This window comes from Lissotriton vulgaris, chromosome 12, assembly GCF_964263255.1.
Source record: "Lissotriton vulgaris chromosome 12, aLisVul1.2, whole genome shotgun sequence".
Lineage (NCBI taxonomy): Eukaryota > Metazoa > Chordata > Amphibia > Caudata > Salamandridae > Lissotriton > Lissotriton vulgaris.
The window spans coordinates 39290334-39309729 of record NC_141700.1 but is presented as its reverse complement, the minus strand read 5'-3'; the positions used below and the strand labels follow the sequence as shown (position 1 = coordinate 39309729).

Below are 19396 nucleotides of genomic sequence, written 5' to 3'. Positions count from 1 at the left end.
GCTAAATATTAAAATGATGACACAGTGGTTACGGGACCCTCTCCCTACTGCAACTACATAAGCTGCTCCAAGCGCATTTCTGGCCTTTTCCAGCGCAAACTTGGCTTTTTCCATTGACCCTCGCCTCCAGCCGTTTGGGCTTGGAAGGATAGATGCCTAGTTCCTGACACCACCTTCAGACCAACCCGCCTGCCTGGTTGATGCTACCCCCTTGCCCCATCCCTCCAGCCACTGCTCTTCCCTCTCGTTTGCTACTGTTGGGATTTTTTCCCTATGTTAAGAATCTCGATTCAAAGACATATCCGGTTACCAATGTCAATACAACGTGCACATTACTGGGGCAAAATGCAACCATATCTCTAATTTTACCCGTCATGCCACTGGTGCGATGCTAAATTGAAACACAAAGTCCACAGACTTCAGCCTCTCAGCATATTAGGGAAAGCCAGTGGTGGCCGGTAATTTTAGCAGAGAGGAGGGTGGACGGGACACACACGCACACATACACTCATTCACACCCATACATTTACACACGTGCGCACACGCGCACACACACATCATTCACAACACTCCTTCCCAAAAATTCAAATATACATGCATGCAGCAAACATAAAAAGAATCGATTTGCACTTACCTGCATCTCTCTGCCTCGGAAGTCCCAGGAGGGGGAGTCACAGCACGAAGGCCCAGTGCGTTGCCGTCAATCAACCCAGAAACTCGTACAATTGGATAGTAAGACGCTAGTGAAGCTACTGCAGGCACGTCTTTCATGGATATAACAAGCACCACGAGCACAGGGAGGGAGGGGGGCGGGAACGGGCACAGGACAGGGGGGGGGGGCGGGAATGGACCCGAGCCGAGCTCCAGAAACAAATCACTTTCACACGGGGAGGGGGGCGGAACGGACACATGGGGAGGGGGAGGAGGGGGCGGGAAGGTAAGATGAGCAACTGCACACGCACTTCCGAGCGGGAGGGGGGGGGCGGGAATGGACCCGAGCCGAGCTCCAGAAACAAATCACTTTCACATGGGGAGGGGGGCGGAACGGACACACGGGGAGGGGGCGGGAAGGCAAGATGAGCAACTGCACACGCACTTCCGAGCGGGAGGGGGGGCGGGAATGGACCCGAGCCGAGCTCCAGAAACAAATCACTTTCACACGGGGAGGGGGGCGGAACAGACACACGGGGAGGGGGCGGGAAGGCAAGATGAGCAACTGCACACGCACTTCCGAGCGGGAGGGGGGGCGGGAATGGACCCGAGCCGAGATCCGGAAACAAATCACTTTCACACGGGGAGGGGGGGCGGAACGGACACACGGGGAGGGGGAGGAGGGGGCGGGAAGGCAAGATGAGCAACTGCACACGCACTTCCGAGCGGGAGGAGAGGGGCGGGAATGGACCCGCGCCGAGCTCCAGAAACAAATCACTTTCACATGGGGAGGGGGGCGGAACGGACACACGGGGAGGAGGGGGCGGGAAGGCAAGATGAGCAACTGCACACGCACTTCCGAGCGGGAGGGGAGGGCGGGAATGGACCCGAGCCGAGCTCCAGAAACAAATCACTTTCACACGGGGAGGGGGGCGGAACGGACACACGGGGAGGGGGAGGAGGGGGCGGGAAGGCAAGATGAGCCACTGCACACGCACTTCCGAGCGGGAAGGGGGGGGGCGGGAATGGACCCAAGCTGAGCTCCAGAAACAAATCACTTTCACATGGGGAGGGGGGCGGAACGGACACACGGGGAGGGGGAGGAGGGGGCGGGAAGGCAAGATGAGCAACTGCACACGCACTTCCGAGCGGGAGGGGGGGGCGGGAATGGACCCGAGCCGAGCTCCAGAAACAAATCACTTTCACATGGGGAGGGGGGCGGAACGGACACACGGGGAGGGGGGGGGAGGGGGGGAGGGCGGGAAGGCAAGATGAGCAACTGTACACGCACTTCCGAGCGGGAGGGGGGGCGGGAATGGACCCAAGCTGAGCTCCAGAAACAAATCACTTTCACACGGGGAGGGGGGCGGAACAGACACACGGGGAGGGGGAGGAGGGGGCGGGAAGGCATGATTTAACACGCATTCACCAGGGCTTCCTCCGGCGGCCGTGGTAGAAAAACGAAACTCCGCCCACCGCCGAAATAACCCCGCCCACCGCCGCATGACTACACAGAGGGAACGCCCGTGGAAAAAATCTCGGGAACGCCCCCGAATCTGGTCCGTGAATGACGGACAGATCTCTGTTCCAATGGCTAGCCTCCATTTATGGAGCTAGCCAATGGAACAGAGGGCGTATTCCAAGAGTGCCTTACTGAAGACTAGAGATTTCTCTGGGGGCGGAGCTTACGCTCCGTTCCCCAGGCGAAACCTAAAAATCAGCCAACACCAATGATTTTACTAATATGATCCATTACGTAGCAAAATATCACCACACACAGAACACTTCTCACTTTTACACAGCTCAGTGTTACTCACTTTGCCATGCAGAAAACATGGGATACTAAGGTGGCTCTAATGGGAGTCAAAACTGTACATTTTATATTAGAAATGTCTCTGAAGGTCGTGAACTAACCAACTGGCCAATGTAGTGGGTTTGAAGGGAGTGAAGATGCAATGGGCCCCTACCATTTGCCAGGGATACTCTCAGCCGTTAACTGCCAAGGATACTCACAAATTAGGTTACAGCAGATATATATACCTTACGGACATAAGATGAGACGCACCAGTTGTGGTTTTTTGGTATGCACTTCTTGTGGCAGATCATTGTGCAATCTAGGGAGAAAGAAAATAAAAATTGGATAGTCAACATCTGCGTTTCGCATTTTAAACAAATAACCACCATGAGTTTTCACCCCTACAACCCAACACCTGCAGCAAATCAACTGTTACAAGGGAAACAATCTGAGATGTTACATTCATGTTTAAGACATTTATATGGAGACATTATATTCTATCTCAGAAGCTTGACTGGAGGAGATCCACTGTAATCACAAGATCCAGTACAGATCCCTGTAGTGGATTCACCGGTCCACCTTCCACCAGACCTAGTACTGAATAACAAACATTGGAAATGCAATAGGTCTCGCATTAGGAAAGTGTGAGCGATTGGTATTGTAAATGACACTTTTTTTTATTCATGCGTTGGTTTTGAAAATATCAAATTTAATAGCTTCGTCAGTTACAATGTCAATAGTTTTAACTTTCGCAAATGTGACACCTATAGCATTTGTAATGCAATGTGTGTTGTATTTACGTGACTTACATGTATTGATATTACAAATAACAATGGCTTTTAATTTTGTAAATAATTAATACTTAAATTAAAAAAATTGTGATTTATAATGGCAATAGCTTAAACGTTTGTCAATAAATTTTGTGAAGATTATGTTCAGTGTATTTCATTGTGACGAAAATCCAAGAACATTGCATTTGCACCTACACACACACAGAGCCACACACACACACACACACACAGATGTGGTGGTTGTGGATCTGGGGGATATGGTGGTGGTGGATGTGGTGGTGGTGGTGATGGTGGATGTGGTGGTAGTGGATGTGGTGGTGGTGGATGTGGGGGTGGATGTGGTGGTGGTGGATGTGGTGGTGGTGGTGATGGATGTGGTGGTGGTGGTGATGGATGTGGTGGTGGTGGTGGATGTGGTGGTGGTAGTGATGGTGGTGGATGAGGTGGTGGATGTGGTGGTGGATGTGGTGAAAGTGGTGGTGGTGGATGAAAAGTTGGCACATAATTGGTTTCATTCACAATGTACCATATAATTTGCTTTTCAAAGCCACATAATAGCGCTGTCGGATAATTCGGCCCGGAATTGCAGCATTTTGTCAGTCTCCTCCCCACCCTGCGGGTCATCAATGACATCGTTCAGTACCGGGATCTGGCCGAAAACAACTGACAGTGATTGAGGGGAGACGGGGTGCGGCATGTGGCCAATTTGTTCAAAAGAGAATAAAGGGTAAGCTAGAGCAGTGCGGGGTGCGCAGAGTATACGTGCTGGAGAGAGACTCTGTGCTCAAGGTGCTGGTCGGGGTGAGGGGGGCTGGAGATGTGGTGACAGAGGGGAAGGGTGGGTGAAGGAGCGCGAGCTAGTGCTGGAGAGAGTGGCTGGAGGGGGAATAGAGGTGTTGGAGATGTGGAAGAGAAAAAACAGCAAGCTACTCCTGGATGGCGGGCGTTGGATGGGGGGGTGGTGCTGGAGGATGGGGGGAGGTAATCGAAGAACAGGGCGAGAGAAAAAAAATCAAAGTAAGTGCAAAAAAATTGAGAGGAGAAAATACCATTACCGGAGAAAGGAAAGGCTACAGTCTGAACCCGTGCTCAAGGGGGGTGGGGAGGGGGTCAGTGGTGAAGGGGAAAGGGAGATTGGAGTCGGTGCCGGGGAGGGTGAAAGATAGGCGGGAGCAAGGATCCATGCATACTGAAATATAGGTGGCATGAACGAAGAAAAAAATTAACAACAATCTATCTTTTATTAAATTAAGCTGCTCGGAATGTTAAACCCTATTATCCACTACCACAAAGGCTGTACCGCTCCCTCCAGCTCCTGAGAAACATTTGAACACCAAAGATCCAGCATGCAGGCCAGCCACGCCCTTTACCCACCACAAGAGCAAAGAGAACTAGTACAATTGCACAACTCCACAGCTTCAGAAGTGGAAGAGCGGAGAGAACAGGAGCAGCTTTTTCGGAATTTACCTCGTGTTTTTATTTGTCCATTGTAGTTGCTTTGTGCGGCAAGAGCTACTTAATTTAAAAACAAACATTCCAATTATAGAAATATAAATGCCCCTTTTGGTTGCAACGCTAGCATTGCGACCTAAGTATAGTTTTTGGTAGAGATTTAAAAGTATGTACGCAGCGATGAAAAAGTTCCACATAAAGCAGGGCGGTATCACAGAGCACATGAGCGCTTGTCAGCATTTCCTGCAAAATCACAGCTGTTTTGGAGAGTGCTGGTTCAAAATGTTAAAGAAAATAGAAGAGCCTTTCCTCGTCCTTCCTGGCTAACACAGGACAAACAACAGTTATATGCCTCTTGCTCCACCCAACGCATGTTCCACTTTTAAGCCCCTGTAGTGAAATTTCAAACATGCAGTCGATTGAATTAAATCCCCACCTTCAATGAAGGAGAAATGCGAGTCACGGCCGGAGGCCGGCCGTGAAAAAAATGCAGCGCTCCTGCTCCACCCAACGCATGTTCCACTTTAAAGCCCCTGTAGTGAAATTTCAAACATGCAGTCGATGGAATTAAATCCCCACCTTCAATGAAGGAGAAATGCGAGTCACGGCCGGAGGCCGGCCGTGAAAAAAATGCAGCGCTCCTGAAACTAAAAGCACGAAATCACAGCTGTTTTGGAGAGTGCTGGTTCAAAATGTTAAAGAAAATAGAAGAGCCTTTCCTCGTCCTTCCTGGCTAACACAGGACAAACAACAGTTATATGCCTCTTGCTCCACCCAACGCATGTTCCACTTTTAAGCCCCTGTAGTGAAATTTCAAACATGAAGTCGATTGAATTAAATCCCCACCTTCAATGAAGGAGAAATGCGAGTCGGGGGGGGGGGGGGGGGAGGAGAAATGCGACACGGTGGGCAGGGGAGGGGGCGGAGCGGGTAAAAAAAAAAAAACAAGACGGAGGGAAGGCAGAGAAGGGGAGGGGGAGGAGAAATGCGACACGGCGGGCAGGGGAGGGGGCGGAGCGGAGAGAGGGTGTGAATGCAGCAGGGGCCTGGAGTGCGGCTGAGGGAACTGAAGAAATGCGAAACGGCAGGCAGGGGAGGGGGCGGAGCGGGGGTGTGGGAGGAGTGCGCCTGAGGGAAAATACATGCAACGCAGGCGGCTGGGGGCATGTGCACGCGCTTTTAAGCTCAATGCGCATGCGCATTGAGCTTGAATTTCACAGGCACTGCAAGGAATCGCCACGATTCCTTGCAAGTTGGTTAAAGTCTGTTTAAGCCCCCATAGTCTTGCAAGCTCATTGCGCATGCGCATCGACAGGCGAGACCTAAAAAAACTAAACAAATATTTTGCTTTGCACTTCAAAGGCAGTGTTCACCACTATGTCTTCTTCAGATTGCTCCCTAAAATGAGGGAACCGGTAAAAATGGAAGATGCTGCCAAAAATATAAATACAAAACTTTTTATACAGCTTTAACTCCTTGGAGTCAGCCTGTTCCTAGATGGCCCCAATCTTCTAGGGAGAAAGGGTTGGGGGTGGATACGGGGGGCTGTGGGATAGTTGGCATGTCATTTTCCAGGCACCTCTAAAGATGTAAAGCACTGAGCAGCCACTGGTAAACCCCTTACTCCTTTCCCTCAGTGGCTTCTGTCACTGAATAATAGCTGCAGAAGAAGGTAGACCCGCGTCTGTGTGCACCTCCAGAGGCAGTCGACATTCAGTATTAATAGACATGGAGCAAGCACATGAGAGTGCACTGGGCTGAGACACCCTTGGGGAAGAACCCTGGAAAACGAGAAGCACCCAGAAGGCCTTAGCGCCCCCTGCATTTGGAGTCACTGAATGACACCAGCCGTAGGAGCAGGATGTTTTAACTGGTTGCAATAGGTACCAGAGAAGACAGCAGAGTGCAAGGAGCATGTTGAGTCTCCTAAGCTTGGCTACAGCTCGTCAAATCTGGGTATATATTTCCAGGTAATGCCCAAATACCAAGCGATCCGACTCCCACATTTCTCCAGCATGTTCCAATGAGCATTTATGTTTTAAAATTGTGGTAATAAAATGTTCAGGCGCCAAAGCAGCACCAAGTGATTTGCTACTTTCTTTAACTGCTCAGACAGGCTTCATTATTTATTTCTTCACTCACCTACAGGACTTAAACATTAGGTTGAATTTAATTTACTGTCTCTAATTTACTAGCAAGAACAGGCTCACCTCTCAGGCTTTCCTTTCATAAATATTTGACAATAGTTACATTCGACAGACAGTAGCAGTTTTTACTGTGGCAGAAACCGGTAAAAAACAATTCAATTCTTACTTCTGCAGAGGTACACTTTGTCCATGGGCCAGATATTGGATTGGCACTGTTCACATGACTGGCCTATGCTAACTTGATAGTGGATGAAAACGTGGCCGCAATGCTCCATCTGCAAACAGAAGACAGGCAAGAGAAAATAAATGAATTATCGTAAACAGAAGCATTCTGAATGAAAACCAAAGGAATCTCATCATGCAAAGAAGCTGCCTCAACGCAACTGCATGTTTGCCCTTAAAGTTACTTTTAATACTCTATTAGTGACCGTATCGTGTGCATTAATCTTTCCGTTACTCGCAGAGTGCTGCAAGCCATAAACACTGCGCCTTGAGAATGTAAATAAAGTATATTCGCTCGACCTATCTCTGCTGCAGCAGGAGCAGAGGCGGAGCATATAGTGCTGCAATGTGACATGGAATTTTAAAGCGACACTCCACCCACTTGTTTTAGGTGACAATAGACTGAACCTGTAAAAGTTTAAAGATATTTTTTTTACAAAAAAAAGAAAGATATTTTTGTAAGTGCTCCATAATTTTATCAGTTTTTGTCCCTCAGTGTCCACGAGAACTTTGCTGCTCATTCAGCCAGCATTATGTCTTCCAGCTGACTGCATTCTTGTCAGATTTAAGCTTCAAGTTGGGAAGGAGGAGTTTCTTACGAACTGACTGCGTTCTGACCAGACACTGAAAGCTGACCTGGTGACCTTCACAGTATATGGAAAACTAAGAACACATTTGTTTGAGCCGGAGCTTAGTGCAGAGTGCAAAGATACAAGCATGGACTTGCTTTTACAGCACTACATGTGCATAATTGACATACAAATGACAGTAGAAATAGCAATAAACATGGAGGAAGACCAGCTGCTTGTTCATAGGGCACCTTCATGCCTTGCCGTAATACATGCTGGAGTCTATTGTATACACGTGTCCACAGTAATCTGATCATAAAATAAAGCCTGTGGCCTCCGCCTAGTGGCTATCAAGTTCCTCCTGCAATGGTCTCATATGGTGGAAAGAGAATGGGATCAGAGGAATACAAGATGACATAATTCCCAGCAAGCATCTGAACTTGTGAACTGTCACTGTACACTTCTATAGCATTTGATTGGCTGGATAGTGTAAACGCTGTAGTTTGTTCCTTGACAGAATGGGGGGAAAGGCGTACACAAATGCTCTTGACCAAGCTATCGAAAGCGCATTCCCCAACGACCCTCAATGGTGTAACCTGCTTGCGTAAAACTGGCATTTTCTGTTCATCGGGGTGGCAAAGAGATCTATTGAGGATTTGCCCCACCGATGAAAAATCTCCTCCAAGACCGTCTGGTTCAGTTCCCATTCGTGGCTGACTGACGACAGCCTGCTGAGTCTGTCCGCCTTTTCGTTTAGCACTCCTGGCAGGTGTTCTGCTTGTAGCGATATTCTGTGTAGGTTCGCCCATTCCCAAATTTATTGGGCCTCCTGGGATAATGGAAGTGATCTGGTACCCCCTTCCTTGTTTATGTAGTGCATGACCGTGGAGTTGTCCGTGCGGAAGAGAACCGCCGACCCCTGCAATCGTGGAAGAAATGCTTGAAGTGCCGGCCGGATTGCTCTTCGTTCTAGGAGGTTGATGTGAAAATGACAGTGCTGGGGCAACCAATGCCCGCTGACATGTAGATCCTGAAGCACCGCACCGCACCCCAGCCCTCCAGCGAGGCATCTGTCGTTACCACTTGAGGAGCTGTATTGCTTACAAAGGATAGACCTTGGGATAGGTTTTCTTCCTTCGCCCACCACAAGGCTGCCCTTCTCATTGTCGCAGTAATTAGCACCTTGTCGTCGAATGAGCCGTTAATCTGCCGCCATTGCTTGTCTAGCTGTTCCTGAAGAGATCGCATCCGCAGTCTGCACTGGGGTATCCGAGGAATGCATGAAGAAATCACTCCTAGAAGGGATTTGTAACAGCGTACTGAAAGACACTTTCTTTTTCTCAACAAATGCGCCATGGATTTCAGTTTTTCCTGCCTGTCGAGGGATGGAAAGGCCTTGCCGAGAGTCGTGTCCAAGATAGCTCCCAGGAAACGTGCTGTCCTGGAAGGGAGGAGAGACGACTCCTCCCTATTGAGAGTGAGACCCAGGTTCCTGAATAGGTTTGTACATGCCTTGACTGTTTCCTCCGCAGCCCCCCAGGACGGGGCCTTCCGCAACCAGTCGTCCAGGTATGGAAAGACCTGAAAATGCTGTTTTCTTAGGAAAGCTGCCACCGGTGCCAGCACATTGGTAAAGATACTCGGGGCAGAGCGAAGCCCGAAGGGTAAAACCCTGAATTGTAAGTGCCTCTTGGCTACTGTGAATCGAAGAAACCTGTGAGCTGGGTGAATGGGTATGTGAAAATACGCATCTTCGAGATCGAGAGTGGCCATGAAATCACCTGGATTGAGGAGACGTAAGATATCCTGGAGCAAGACCATTCGAAAGGATTGAGAAATGAGATAGGTGTTTAGCTCCCTGAGATCTAACAAGCATTGGAAATGCAATAGGTCTCGCATTAGGAAAGTTTGAGCGATTGGTATAGTAAATGACACTTTTTTTATTTATGTGTTGGTTTTGAAAATAGCAAAATTAATAGCTTGGTGGATGTGATGGTGGATGTGATGGTGGATGTGGTGGTGGATGCGGTGGTGGATGCGGTGGTGGATGCGGCGGTGGATGCGGCGGTGGATGTCATGATGGATGTGGAGGTGATGGTGTATGTGGTGGTGGATGTGGTGGTGATGGTGGATGTGGTGGTGGATGCGGTGGTGGTGGATGCGGTGGTGGATGCAGTGGTGGTGGATGCAGTGGTGGTGGATGCAGTGGTGGTGGATGCAGTGGTGGTGGATTTAGTGGTGGTGGGTGTGGTGGATGTGGTGGTGGTGGGTGTGGTTAAAGTGTTGGTGGATGTGGTGGTGGATGTGGTGGTGGTGGTGGATGAGGTGGATGTGGTGGTGGATGTTATGGTGGATGTGGAGGTGATGGTGGATGCACCGGGCACAGCACCAAATCGATGTCTTGGCCGTTGCAAAATCTTAAAACATGAACAAATGGCTAATATTTTTCTATGTAAAAAGTGGAACCCCTAGATCAGTGGAAAGCAACTGGTGAATACTTTAGTGAGCTTCTCTCAGGTCATACATGTAACTTAGAAGTGCTCAGGGGAAACTGCTTTGGTGCGCTTGACCAATCTACGGATGCCTGATTTGAAGAACTGAAGTCAGCAATCCCCTATACTACATAGCTGGCTGGAGCAATAAAACACCATTAGTGTAGGAAAGACAATAGTTTGCAGTAGGAGCAGAGAAAGTCGCTGTGTTTTTTCCTCCAGTTCACTTTCCAAGACAGATTTTGTCTGTAGGCATTGTGTGTTGCAGCGATGGCTCACTGACTGACTCATCGCTCAGGGCTCTCACCGCATGAAAGTGCTCTTTTTTTTTTTTTTTGCAGAAAAAGAAAAAAATGACAGGATTTTTCTGGTGCCTCAGAAGCCGGTGGCCCTGGTAGCCTGGCTGCCATGGTAGCGGATGAGGCCTGTTCCAGAAATGAAGGCCTGCGTAGGCCTCACGTCTGACGTTGGGTCGATTCACTGTGTGCACAATGGTCGGCCTTGGCTCCCGTGGCAACATAAAGAGCGTCGTTCTCGCATATGGAACTTCTCATGCAGTACTGTGGCCTTCAGGTATGCCAGCATATGACAGAAATACTCGGAATGTAATATTATGACGCAGCTTGCACACTACTTCAAGTGCAGTGTCGTGGCTGCACGCCCACAGCCTCACTATCGTCCTTTAGTGCCCACTACATACAGATAAAGAGTAATCACGACTCTTCACCCATACATTTCTTAGCTCTCTTGATAAGGCAAAAAAGAATACATTTGGAAACAAATATGATGCTGTTAATTATTTGGGCTGAAATGCATATTTGGTGAACTGTTGCTGTTTGCACCGCGGTGCACACTTAAAGGTGCGCCTGGTGCAGACAGGTGCAGTGCACTACATGAGGGAGTGCCTCGTGAGACTGTGCTGGCGCAAAATGTTCGTTCGGCATGAGACATCTTTTATTTCGATACGAAATTGCAGATGGGGGCTACACAAACATCTGTAGCCCCTTCTGTACTGCTGACGCGCAGAGGGAATACAAGAAGTGGGTGTAAACGTATATGCACTACACAAGCATGTCCAGGCTACATTCAGCAGACTGTTTTGAAAAATTTGAGGAGCACTGGGGAATTCCGCAACATTTTGAGGTGAAATCACTTATCATGGCATGTTCATGTTATTTTGCTCCTTGCTGGTGACAGCGAAAGAGACAACCTGAATTAGAGTTGGCCAGTCACTGAAAATCCCTTGATTAAGCTGCAAACTGGTCCGGTGTTTTGATGGGAGGTGCACAGACATTTAAATAGACCCTTACCGTACCTCTCATCTTGTGTGCTTAGAAATACACATACACGCACAAAGACGGATGCGCATGTAAACACAAACGCACACATAAAAAAATGCGACACGGCGGGCAGGGGAGGGGGGCGGAGCGGGTAAAAAAATAAATAAACAAGACGGAGGGAAGAGAGAGAAGGGGAGGGGGAGGAGAAATGCGACACGGCGGGCAGGGGAGGGGGCGGAGCGGGTAAAAAAATAAATAAACAAGACGGAGGGAAGAGAGAAGGGGAGGGGGGAGGAGAAATGCGACACGGCGGGCAGGGGAGGGGGCGGAGCGGGGAGAGGGAACAGACGGCGATTTGGTGCTGTGCACGCACATTTTAGGTCAATGCGCTTGCGCATTGACCTAAAAGCCACGGGCACAGCACCAAATCGCCCAGTTAGTTTAACTCTGGTTAAAGCCCTATATGCTCGCAAGCTCGATGCGCATGCGCATCGAATAGCGAGACCTAAAAAGGGGTGCCACTTCTCCAGCGTCTTCTTTACCAGGAAGAACCTGTAATAGAATCCTTCCCCTCTTTGAGATAAGGGAGCCAGCTCCACAGCTCCTTTGAGGATCATCTGAGCTGCAAGAGACGCAGATGTTTCGAAGGAATGGCAGCAGGGGGCTTGGAAGGTGGTATTTGAGTAAACTCCAATGTATGGCCCTCTTGAATGATGTTGAGCACCCAATGGTCTCATGTTATAAGATCAAGTTGTGGGGGTATTGAGATACCCTGCCTCCTACAGATGTTGTTGAGGAGGTGGGTACAGCAGTCTGAGCCAGAACGCCGCTATTGCCTCTTGGAAGTATCACGTCCCTGGCGATTCTGCTTTCCTCTAGCATTGGACCTAGAGAAAGACGAGGTTTGGCCTTGTTTTAGCTGGTAAGGTTGTTGATACGATTTCGACGTTGATCCATAAGGAAGAGTACCTCTGTTGTTGGTACGAGCCTCTGTATGAAGTAGTACTCCTTCCTCTGGCCCCTCCTGAAAGGAGCCTTCCAATACTGAAGAGTACCGAGAGACCTAGCCGTCTCTGTATCCTTTTTTATCTCTTGGAGGGCATCATCGATGTGTTTGCCAAACAATGCCTCACCATCAAAAGGGAGGTCCAGGATCTTGTTTTGGACCTCCGGTCTGAACCAGGTCGCCCTGAGCCATCCTTGGCGACAAAGAACCGATGCGCCAGCCAGAGAACGGAAAGCCGTGGTGGCAATATCCATGGCACAATCTATCACCTCTGCCGATGTCGTTTCCCCTTCCTGCAGTATCTTCTTGGCCTCCCCCTTGGACTCCTGGGGAAATTGGTCCAAATATGGTGATAGATCACACCATAATTGGCGATCGTACCTGCCAAGGATCGCCAATGCATTTCCCACTCGCACCAGAAGACTTGCCATAGAGGAGAATCTCTTCCCCGCATTATCAAGGCGTCTGCACTCTTTATCAGGAGGAGTTGACAGGGGTGCCGAAGGGTTACAAGACTTCCTCTGTGTCGCTTGCCATATTATGGAGTCCGGTTTCGGCTGCCCAGTTAAAGACGCCGGACCCTCCTCAGGGGCCTTGTATTTCTTTTCCAGGCGTAGCAAAACTGGAAATACCGTAGCTGGGTTTTTCATCGCCTTTAGACCCTCCTCCTAGACATGGTCAACAATGTGTATTGACCGGGTCACCTTCCTATAGGGTTCCTTAAAATCATAGAGGAAACCCTTTGTTTGTACAGAAGGCATAAGTAGTTATATTTGTGTGGGGCTTGGAAAAGAGAAATTACACTTAAGTGCCTGATGCGCAGCACTTTTCGAGCTGAAAAATAAGTGAATCCGCTCCAGATTCGAAGCAACCTGGCTTCTACCAAAAAGTATAATATTGCAAGATAAAAAATGGAACGAGGAATCCTGCCTTAGGTACAATTGTTGAATATCGTCTAAATGAGGCACGAATATTTGAAGATATGTTCTTCTCGGCGTTGTGTGATTATCTTTAAGTTTCTTTTTTAACTTTCACGACAGCTCCGGGGTCTTCCCCACCTGTCATAAAACAGGTTTGTCTTCTTGTTATTATAAATATGATTTATCGTATTTCTTCGTCCCTTCAGTTCACTGCAGCAGCCTGTTGGATTTGCTGCTCGCTTGCCAGTCACCCAGCACACACTCTGCTCTTCAGGCGAGCTGCAGTTGTAAATATGTAACTACAAACTGCAAGGGGCGCCCATAGAAATTCTAAGGAATACTCATTTAGGGCTTCAAACCCCCCTCTTTGGTGCTAGCACTCGGAGACAGGCTGGCTGGGAGGCCGCGTGTGAAGGGCAGGCTGCCGCTTCTTGAAGGTGTTCGAGGCCAGACAGATCCTTATCTGATGCTTATCCAAACATCAAAGCGACCGGCCGCTTTGAGTCCATTTGCCACCCACCATCCACTTCCCGCGCTCCTCGTGGCTCATTGTACAGAGGAACCCGAACAGTGTTTGACTCTAGTAAGCTGCTTTTGGTAAAACACCTCCGTTTCAGGTAAGACAAACACTTAACAGTGTGGATAATAAACATCTCGCTCAAAGGAGGGAGTCTATAAAAATGTTTTTTAAAGACCTGTAATAATCTCACTCTGCGTGGATGGATATTAAATCGCTACAATGCCATTTCCCAGCTGATTTTAATGGGAATACATTTCCGGACTTTTATGGGCACTTTAACAAAGTCCTCATTGTATGGACTTTTTGTTTTAAACAGTTTTAGAGAAAAAAATGTCAGGTGATCTTCCCTGGTGTCTGCGGGTGTTTTAAAAGGGAAGTTAGGTTCTTGCTACGGTTTGGTGCCGCGGCATGGAAACTCTAGCTCGTTTTTCAGGTATATTTACTGTCAGACTCCATTATTTTTGATGACCCTTGACAGTTTTCCGGTTAAGTAAACGTTAACTGGAAGATTGAAAAAAGAACTGGTTGAAAGTACGACATTACTCTTTAACATCGATGAAATGACAATCACGCTTCCCCTTAAAAGCCCAGTACATAAAAAAGTTTTTCTCCCCAATTTCAAACTGAAGGACGCGCGTGAAAGGCGACTTCAAAATGCACGTCCATTTATTCTAAAAGCAAGAACTTCCTCCAAGCATCGGAACAAACTCGAGTTGCAAACAAGTGTAGGGTGTGCTGCCACTCCCCAGCAGGGAGTTGAGGCACAGCGGCTGGAACACGGAGGGAGGGGAGTATAGGCACGTAGGGATGGCATAGCATTGTAAGAGGTCACTGACAACAAGCAATGTCCTGAGCAAATGGTGGGGCCTGAAGCAGTGGGGTGGGAGAGGTGAGGGGGGAGTCATGGGGTGGGAGAGGTGAGGGGGGAGTCACGGGGAGATTAAGGGACAGAAGGCAAGCGGCCGGGAAGTGCAGGCGGATGAAGGGAGGGGAGGGGAGGGGGGGGGGCGGGTAGCAGAGCCTTTGAAGAGCCAGAGTCAGTGAAGTGAATAATTAGGGGAGTAGAACTGGCAGGCTGATAGGCAGAAGGCTCAGGCAAGCTCGTGCACGAGGCGTGCACTTCCCAAAATCCTCTGGAGAGCCCTTGCTTGGCCTTAAGTATGGGTTTGCTGCATTAGGGCTCTTTTCCTATTCCTACGGAATAGGAAAGGCGAGCCCTAAAAACATTGTGTAGTACATGCCCAGATAAGAACATTTAGGCAAAGAAATATTTTAGGAAATCATAACGGAGGCAAAAAAAACAAGCATTTACAATGCAATGGTTTCGCCTTTTGAAAAGTTTGAGCTATTGGCATTGTAAATGACAACATCTGTATTTATGTGTTGGGTTTTGTCATTTACATTGCCATTAGCTTAATCTCTCGCACACCCACCCACCCAGAGCCCCACACACACACACCCACCCACCCACCCAGAGCCCCCCACACACACACCCACCCAGAGTCCCACACACACACACCCACCCAGAGCCCCACACACACACGCACACCCACCCAGAGCCCCACACACACACGCACACCCACCCAGAGCCCCACACACACCCACCCACCCAGAGCCACACCCACCCACCCAGAGCCACACACACACACCCACCCAGAGCCACACACACACACCCACCCAGAGCCACACACACACACCCACCCAGAGCCACACACACACACACCCACCCAGAGCCACACACACACACACCCACCCAGAGCCACACACACACACACCCACCCAGAGCCACACACACACACACCCACCCAGAGCCACACACACACACACACCCACCCAGAGCCACACACACACACCCACCCAGAGCCACACACACACACCCACCCAGAGCCACACACACACACACCCAGAGCCACACACACACACACCCACCCAGAGCCACACACACCCACACACCCACCCAGAGCCACACACACCCACACACCCAGAGCCACACATATCAAAGTTGCAGTTCAGCCAAACATGTTAGAATAGTTAGGGATCTCCTAATTGTATGGCTAATTCGGATCTAAACGCTAGGTCAGTGAACCCTCCCCAACTCTCCGTGACCCTCCACCATACATTGGTCTCGAAAAGGAACGGCACTAACCAAGTGGACAAATAACCGTAGGCTTTTAACAGACACATTGACCTACGACTGTTTGAATGGAGAGTTCTGTAGGAACGTTCAGTGGAGAGAAATTGAAAGTTTCCACTCCGAATATAGAGATGGGGAGGTCCTGAACCAATCCCCAACATGTATGAGCGGCATTCATGGTGGAAAGGCAAACTAACCTGGGTAGAAAACCAGCTGAACATTTATTAAAATACATATTGCCCTCGTGATTCCCCCAAATTATAGATATGAGGACAAAGCTGTGAGTTGATGGAACTACACACAGCTCGATGCCAATACCCTCAAAAGCAGGCTTTAGAAATGTGTAAATTTGCTAATTGCTCTCCACGTCAGATGCCAGAGTATACGTCCGTGTAATTCTGTGTTACAAATTAAAGTTACATGGTGTTAGATCGGTTTAGTTTGATGTGAGCAAAGTAACATTACAATTGCCAGAATTCACCAGGTTGTCAAAAGAAAGCCTCGCCCAGAAACAACGTGCCAAACGTTACCTACACAGTCACTGAGGAAAAGAAGCCGGTCATAAACTGCAAGTTGACACCCACAAAATAACAGCTCCCGCTGCACAACTCAAGCAAGAAGAATGACCTGCCTACGATATCTACCAACTACGTATCACTAAACCCTGCCAGGAGCCCACATGAGAACGCAGAACAGGCCTCACTTAAAAGTGAGCCACGAGGGAGCCATTAAACATGCACGAACGGCTGCCGGGGAGGCTCCCGCACGATTCAACGGAAACCGGGTAATAGTCATTAGAACATTTTTAATGTGTAGCCCCGTTCAGTGCCTCCCCAACTAACCTCAGACAAGGACTGCGTGAAAGAAAGAGCGGCCGCGCCGCCTCCAGCAACTATATACTATGAGCTTGTGACCAATCACAGGCCGTCAGCAGCCGCGAGTCACAGCACGAAGGCCCAGTGCGGTGCCGTCAATCAATCAAATTGATTTATTATTTCTATTATTCTTTGAAATTATTTGGACTTTGTCTGTGCCCTATACATTGCGGATGGAACAGCTTGGATGTCCAGCGCGGTTTGATTCCTACTAAACAAAAGTAATATATTGTTCTGGGTCCAGGAGATCACGCTTGGCAACTTGCCTCAATAAAGCTGTGACCTAGGGGGGGGGGAGCGGGAGGGGGAGGGAACCTGGCTCCTTTTTTACCCAGCAGAACGAATGCCGGGTCGGATGTGCACATTGTAAGCAGGTGTGTAGTGAATGATGAGAGGCGGAGTCGCTGCAGCTTGTAAGCAGGCGTGTAGTGAATGATGAGAGGCGGAGTCGCTGCAGCTTGTAAGCAGGTGTGTAGTGAATGATGAGAGGCGGAGTCGCTGCAGCTTGTAAGCAGGTGTGTATTGAATGATGAGAGGCGGAGTCGCTGCAGCTTGTAAGCAGGTGTGTAGTGAATGAGGAGAGGCTGAGTCGCTGCAGCTTGTAAGCAGGTGTGTATTGAATGATGAGGCGGAGTCGCTGCAGCTTGTAAGCAGGTGTGTAGTGAATGAGGAGAGGCGGAGTCAGTGAGACAGAGAATTATTCATGTAAATTCCTATCCCAATAGACAGGCGCCGTCCTGAATTCCGCTCGAAGCCGTGCAGCTATGGACTAGTGCCTTGAAGTGTCAAGCACACCGCTTGCTTTCAGGTCCAAATAGGATTCTACAACAGCCTAGGGCAACAGTCTTCCCTACTACACTCCCTAGCCAGTATTAAGATCAGGGATCAGGGAGGGTCTCCCTGCTCCCCCCCCCCCCCCCCCCCGGTCTGTCGGGTCGATGACGCTGGGAGGGGTCCGTTCATTGTATCCAGTAGAGGCTTTACTGAAGTTGTGTTTTGATGGGTCGGCTCACTTGCTCGCATATACGTGGGAGGGAAACAATATGCACCACCCTGTGGTTGGTAAGAGTGGGCTCGAAGCGCAGCTTTAGGGTGAGTGCCCCAAAGCCGGCAAGAGAGGGGCTTGTGTCGGAGAAAGCGGTTTGAAGGTCTGCCCGTTAATCGCCATTCCATGTAAGTGTGTGAATAAACATGTTGGTGTCCTCTACTTTACTGGAGTGGGGATTACTGGGGCAAAATGCAACCATATCTCTAATTTTACCCGTCATGCCACTGGTGCGATGCTAAATTGAAACACAAAGTCCACAGACTTCAGCATATTAGGGAAAGCCAGTGGTGGCCGGTAAATTTAGCAGAGAGGAGGGTGGACGGGACACACACGCACACATACACTCATTCCCACCCATACATTTACACACGTGCGCACACACACACATCATTCACAACACTCCTTCCCAAAAATTCAAATATACACGCATGCAGCAAACATAAAAAGAATCGATTCGCACTTACCTGCATCTCTCTGCCTCGGAAGTCCCAGGAGGGGGAGTCACAGCACGAAGGCCCAGTGCGTTGCCGTCAATCAACCCAGAAACTCGTACAATTGGATAGTAAGACGCTAGTGAAGCTACTGCAGGCACGTCTTTCATGGATATAACAAGCACCACGAGCACAGGGAGGGAGGGGGGCGGGAACGGGCACGGGGGGGGGGGGGGCGGGAAGGCACTGGCGTAGCTAGGGGGGGGGGGCGGACCGCCCCAGGCGGCACTGTTTTGGAGGCCGCAAGGCAGCGCGGCACTTGTGGCCCGTTGCGGCGGCATTTATGATTTATTTGGGGACATTCACTGTCTGACACTTTGTCAGTCAGTGTCCCCAGCCCCCAAATACATTTTAAACGCCGCCGCAACGGGCCACAAGTGCCGTGGCGGCACAGTTTTAAGTTCAAGCAAAGCAAGCAAACCTGCGTTCAACTGCTGCCTGTGCGTACGCACGCTGCACGCACGTTGGCGTGGTGCGCGCGCGAGTCAGGCAGTCTGTCCTGATGTCAGATGTTCTCTCTGGAATGAAAAATTGTCTAGCAGACGCGACAAAGAATTTTCAATTCTATTAAGGACACGGAGGCGAGGATTATGCTTCTCTTCACTTTACTGACTTAAACAGCAGCCAATAAAAAACTTTAAACTGGCATGACCCCGGAAGGACAACCCCCTCCAACAGTATGCACCAATCACTATCAAGTCCACTGTATATCTGTCCATGTTTATCAATACGACCTCCTCTTTCTTTGCGACACATCATCAGTCCAACAAGACCGGAGGCCAACGTGGCAACCATCCCATCCATCTTCGAGGAAGGCACCTCCTGCACCACGTCACAGATTTCCAGAGCATAGACTGTTCACCTCATGTCTGCTTGTGCTGATCTCCTGAAACAAGAACATAAGTCGTAATGGCCATTCCCAAACTTGGAAATACAACAAGCCATAACATTCATTCGGGTGGGTACAAGAATTCATCAACCATATAACATTGCATGAAATACA

The 19396-nt window shown here is 49.3% G+C and overlaps 1 protein-coding gene across 2 annotated transcripts in view; it reads right to left on the bottom strand.

The window, feature by feature from the left end:
- The window catches only part of LOC147673178 (unconventional myosin-IXb-like), an 83870-nt gene that overhangs the window by 39973 nt on the left and 24501 nt on the right, over positions 1 to 19396 (bottom strand). The window contains exons 1-3 of one of the 2 annotated variants that reach the window (XM_086946960.1): positions 18367 to 18499; positions 7003 to 7111; positions 2692 to 2765 (exon numbers count right to left, since the gene is read on the bottom strand). In XM_086946960.1, coding sequence (XP_086803086.1) covers positions 2692 to 2765; positions 7003 to 7111; positions 18367 to 18372 — 189 coding nt within the window. In that variant the 5' untranslated portion in view covers positions 18373 to 18499. Of the gene's footprint in view, positions 1 to 2691; positions 2766 to 7002; positions 7112 to 18366; positions 18500 to 19396 lie in introns of those variants that run through there. The other variant, XM_086946959.1, reaches the window with a different exon arrangement.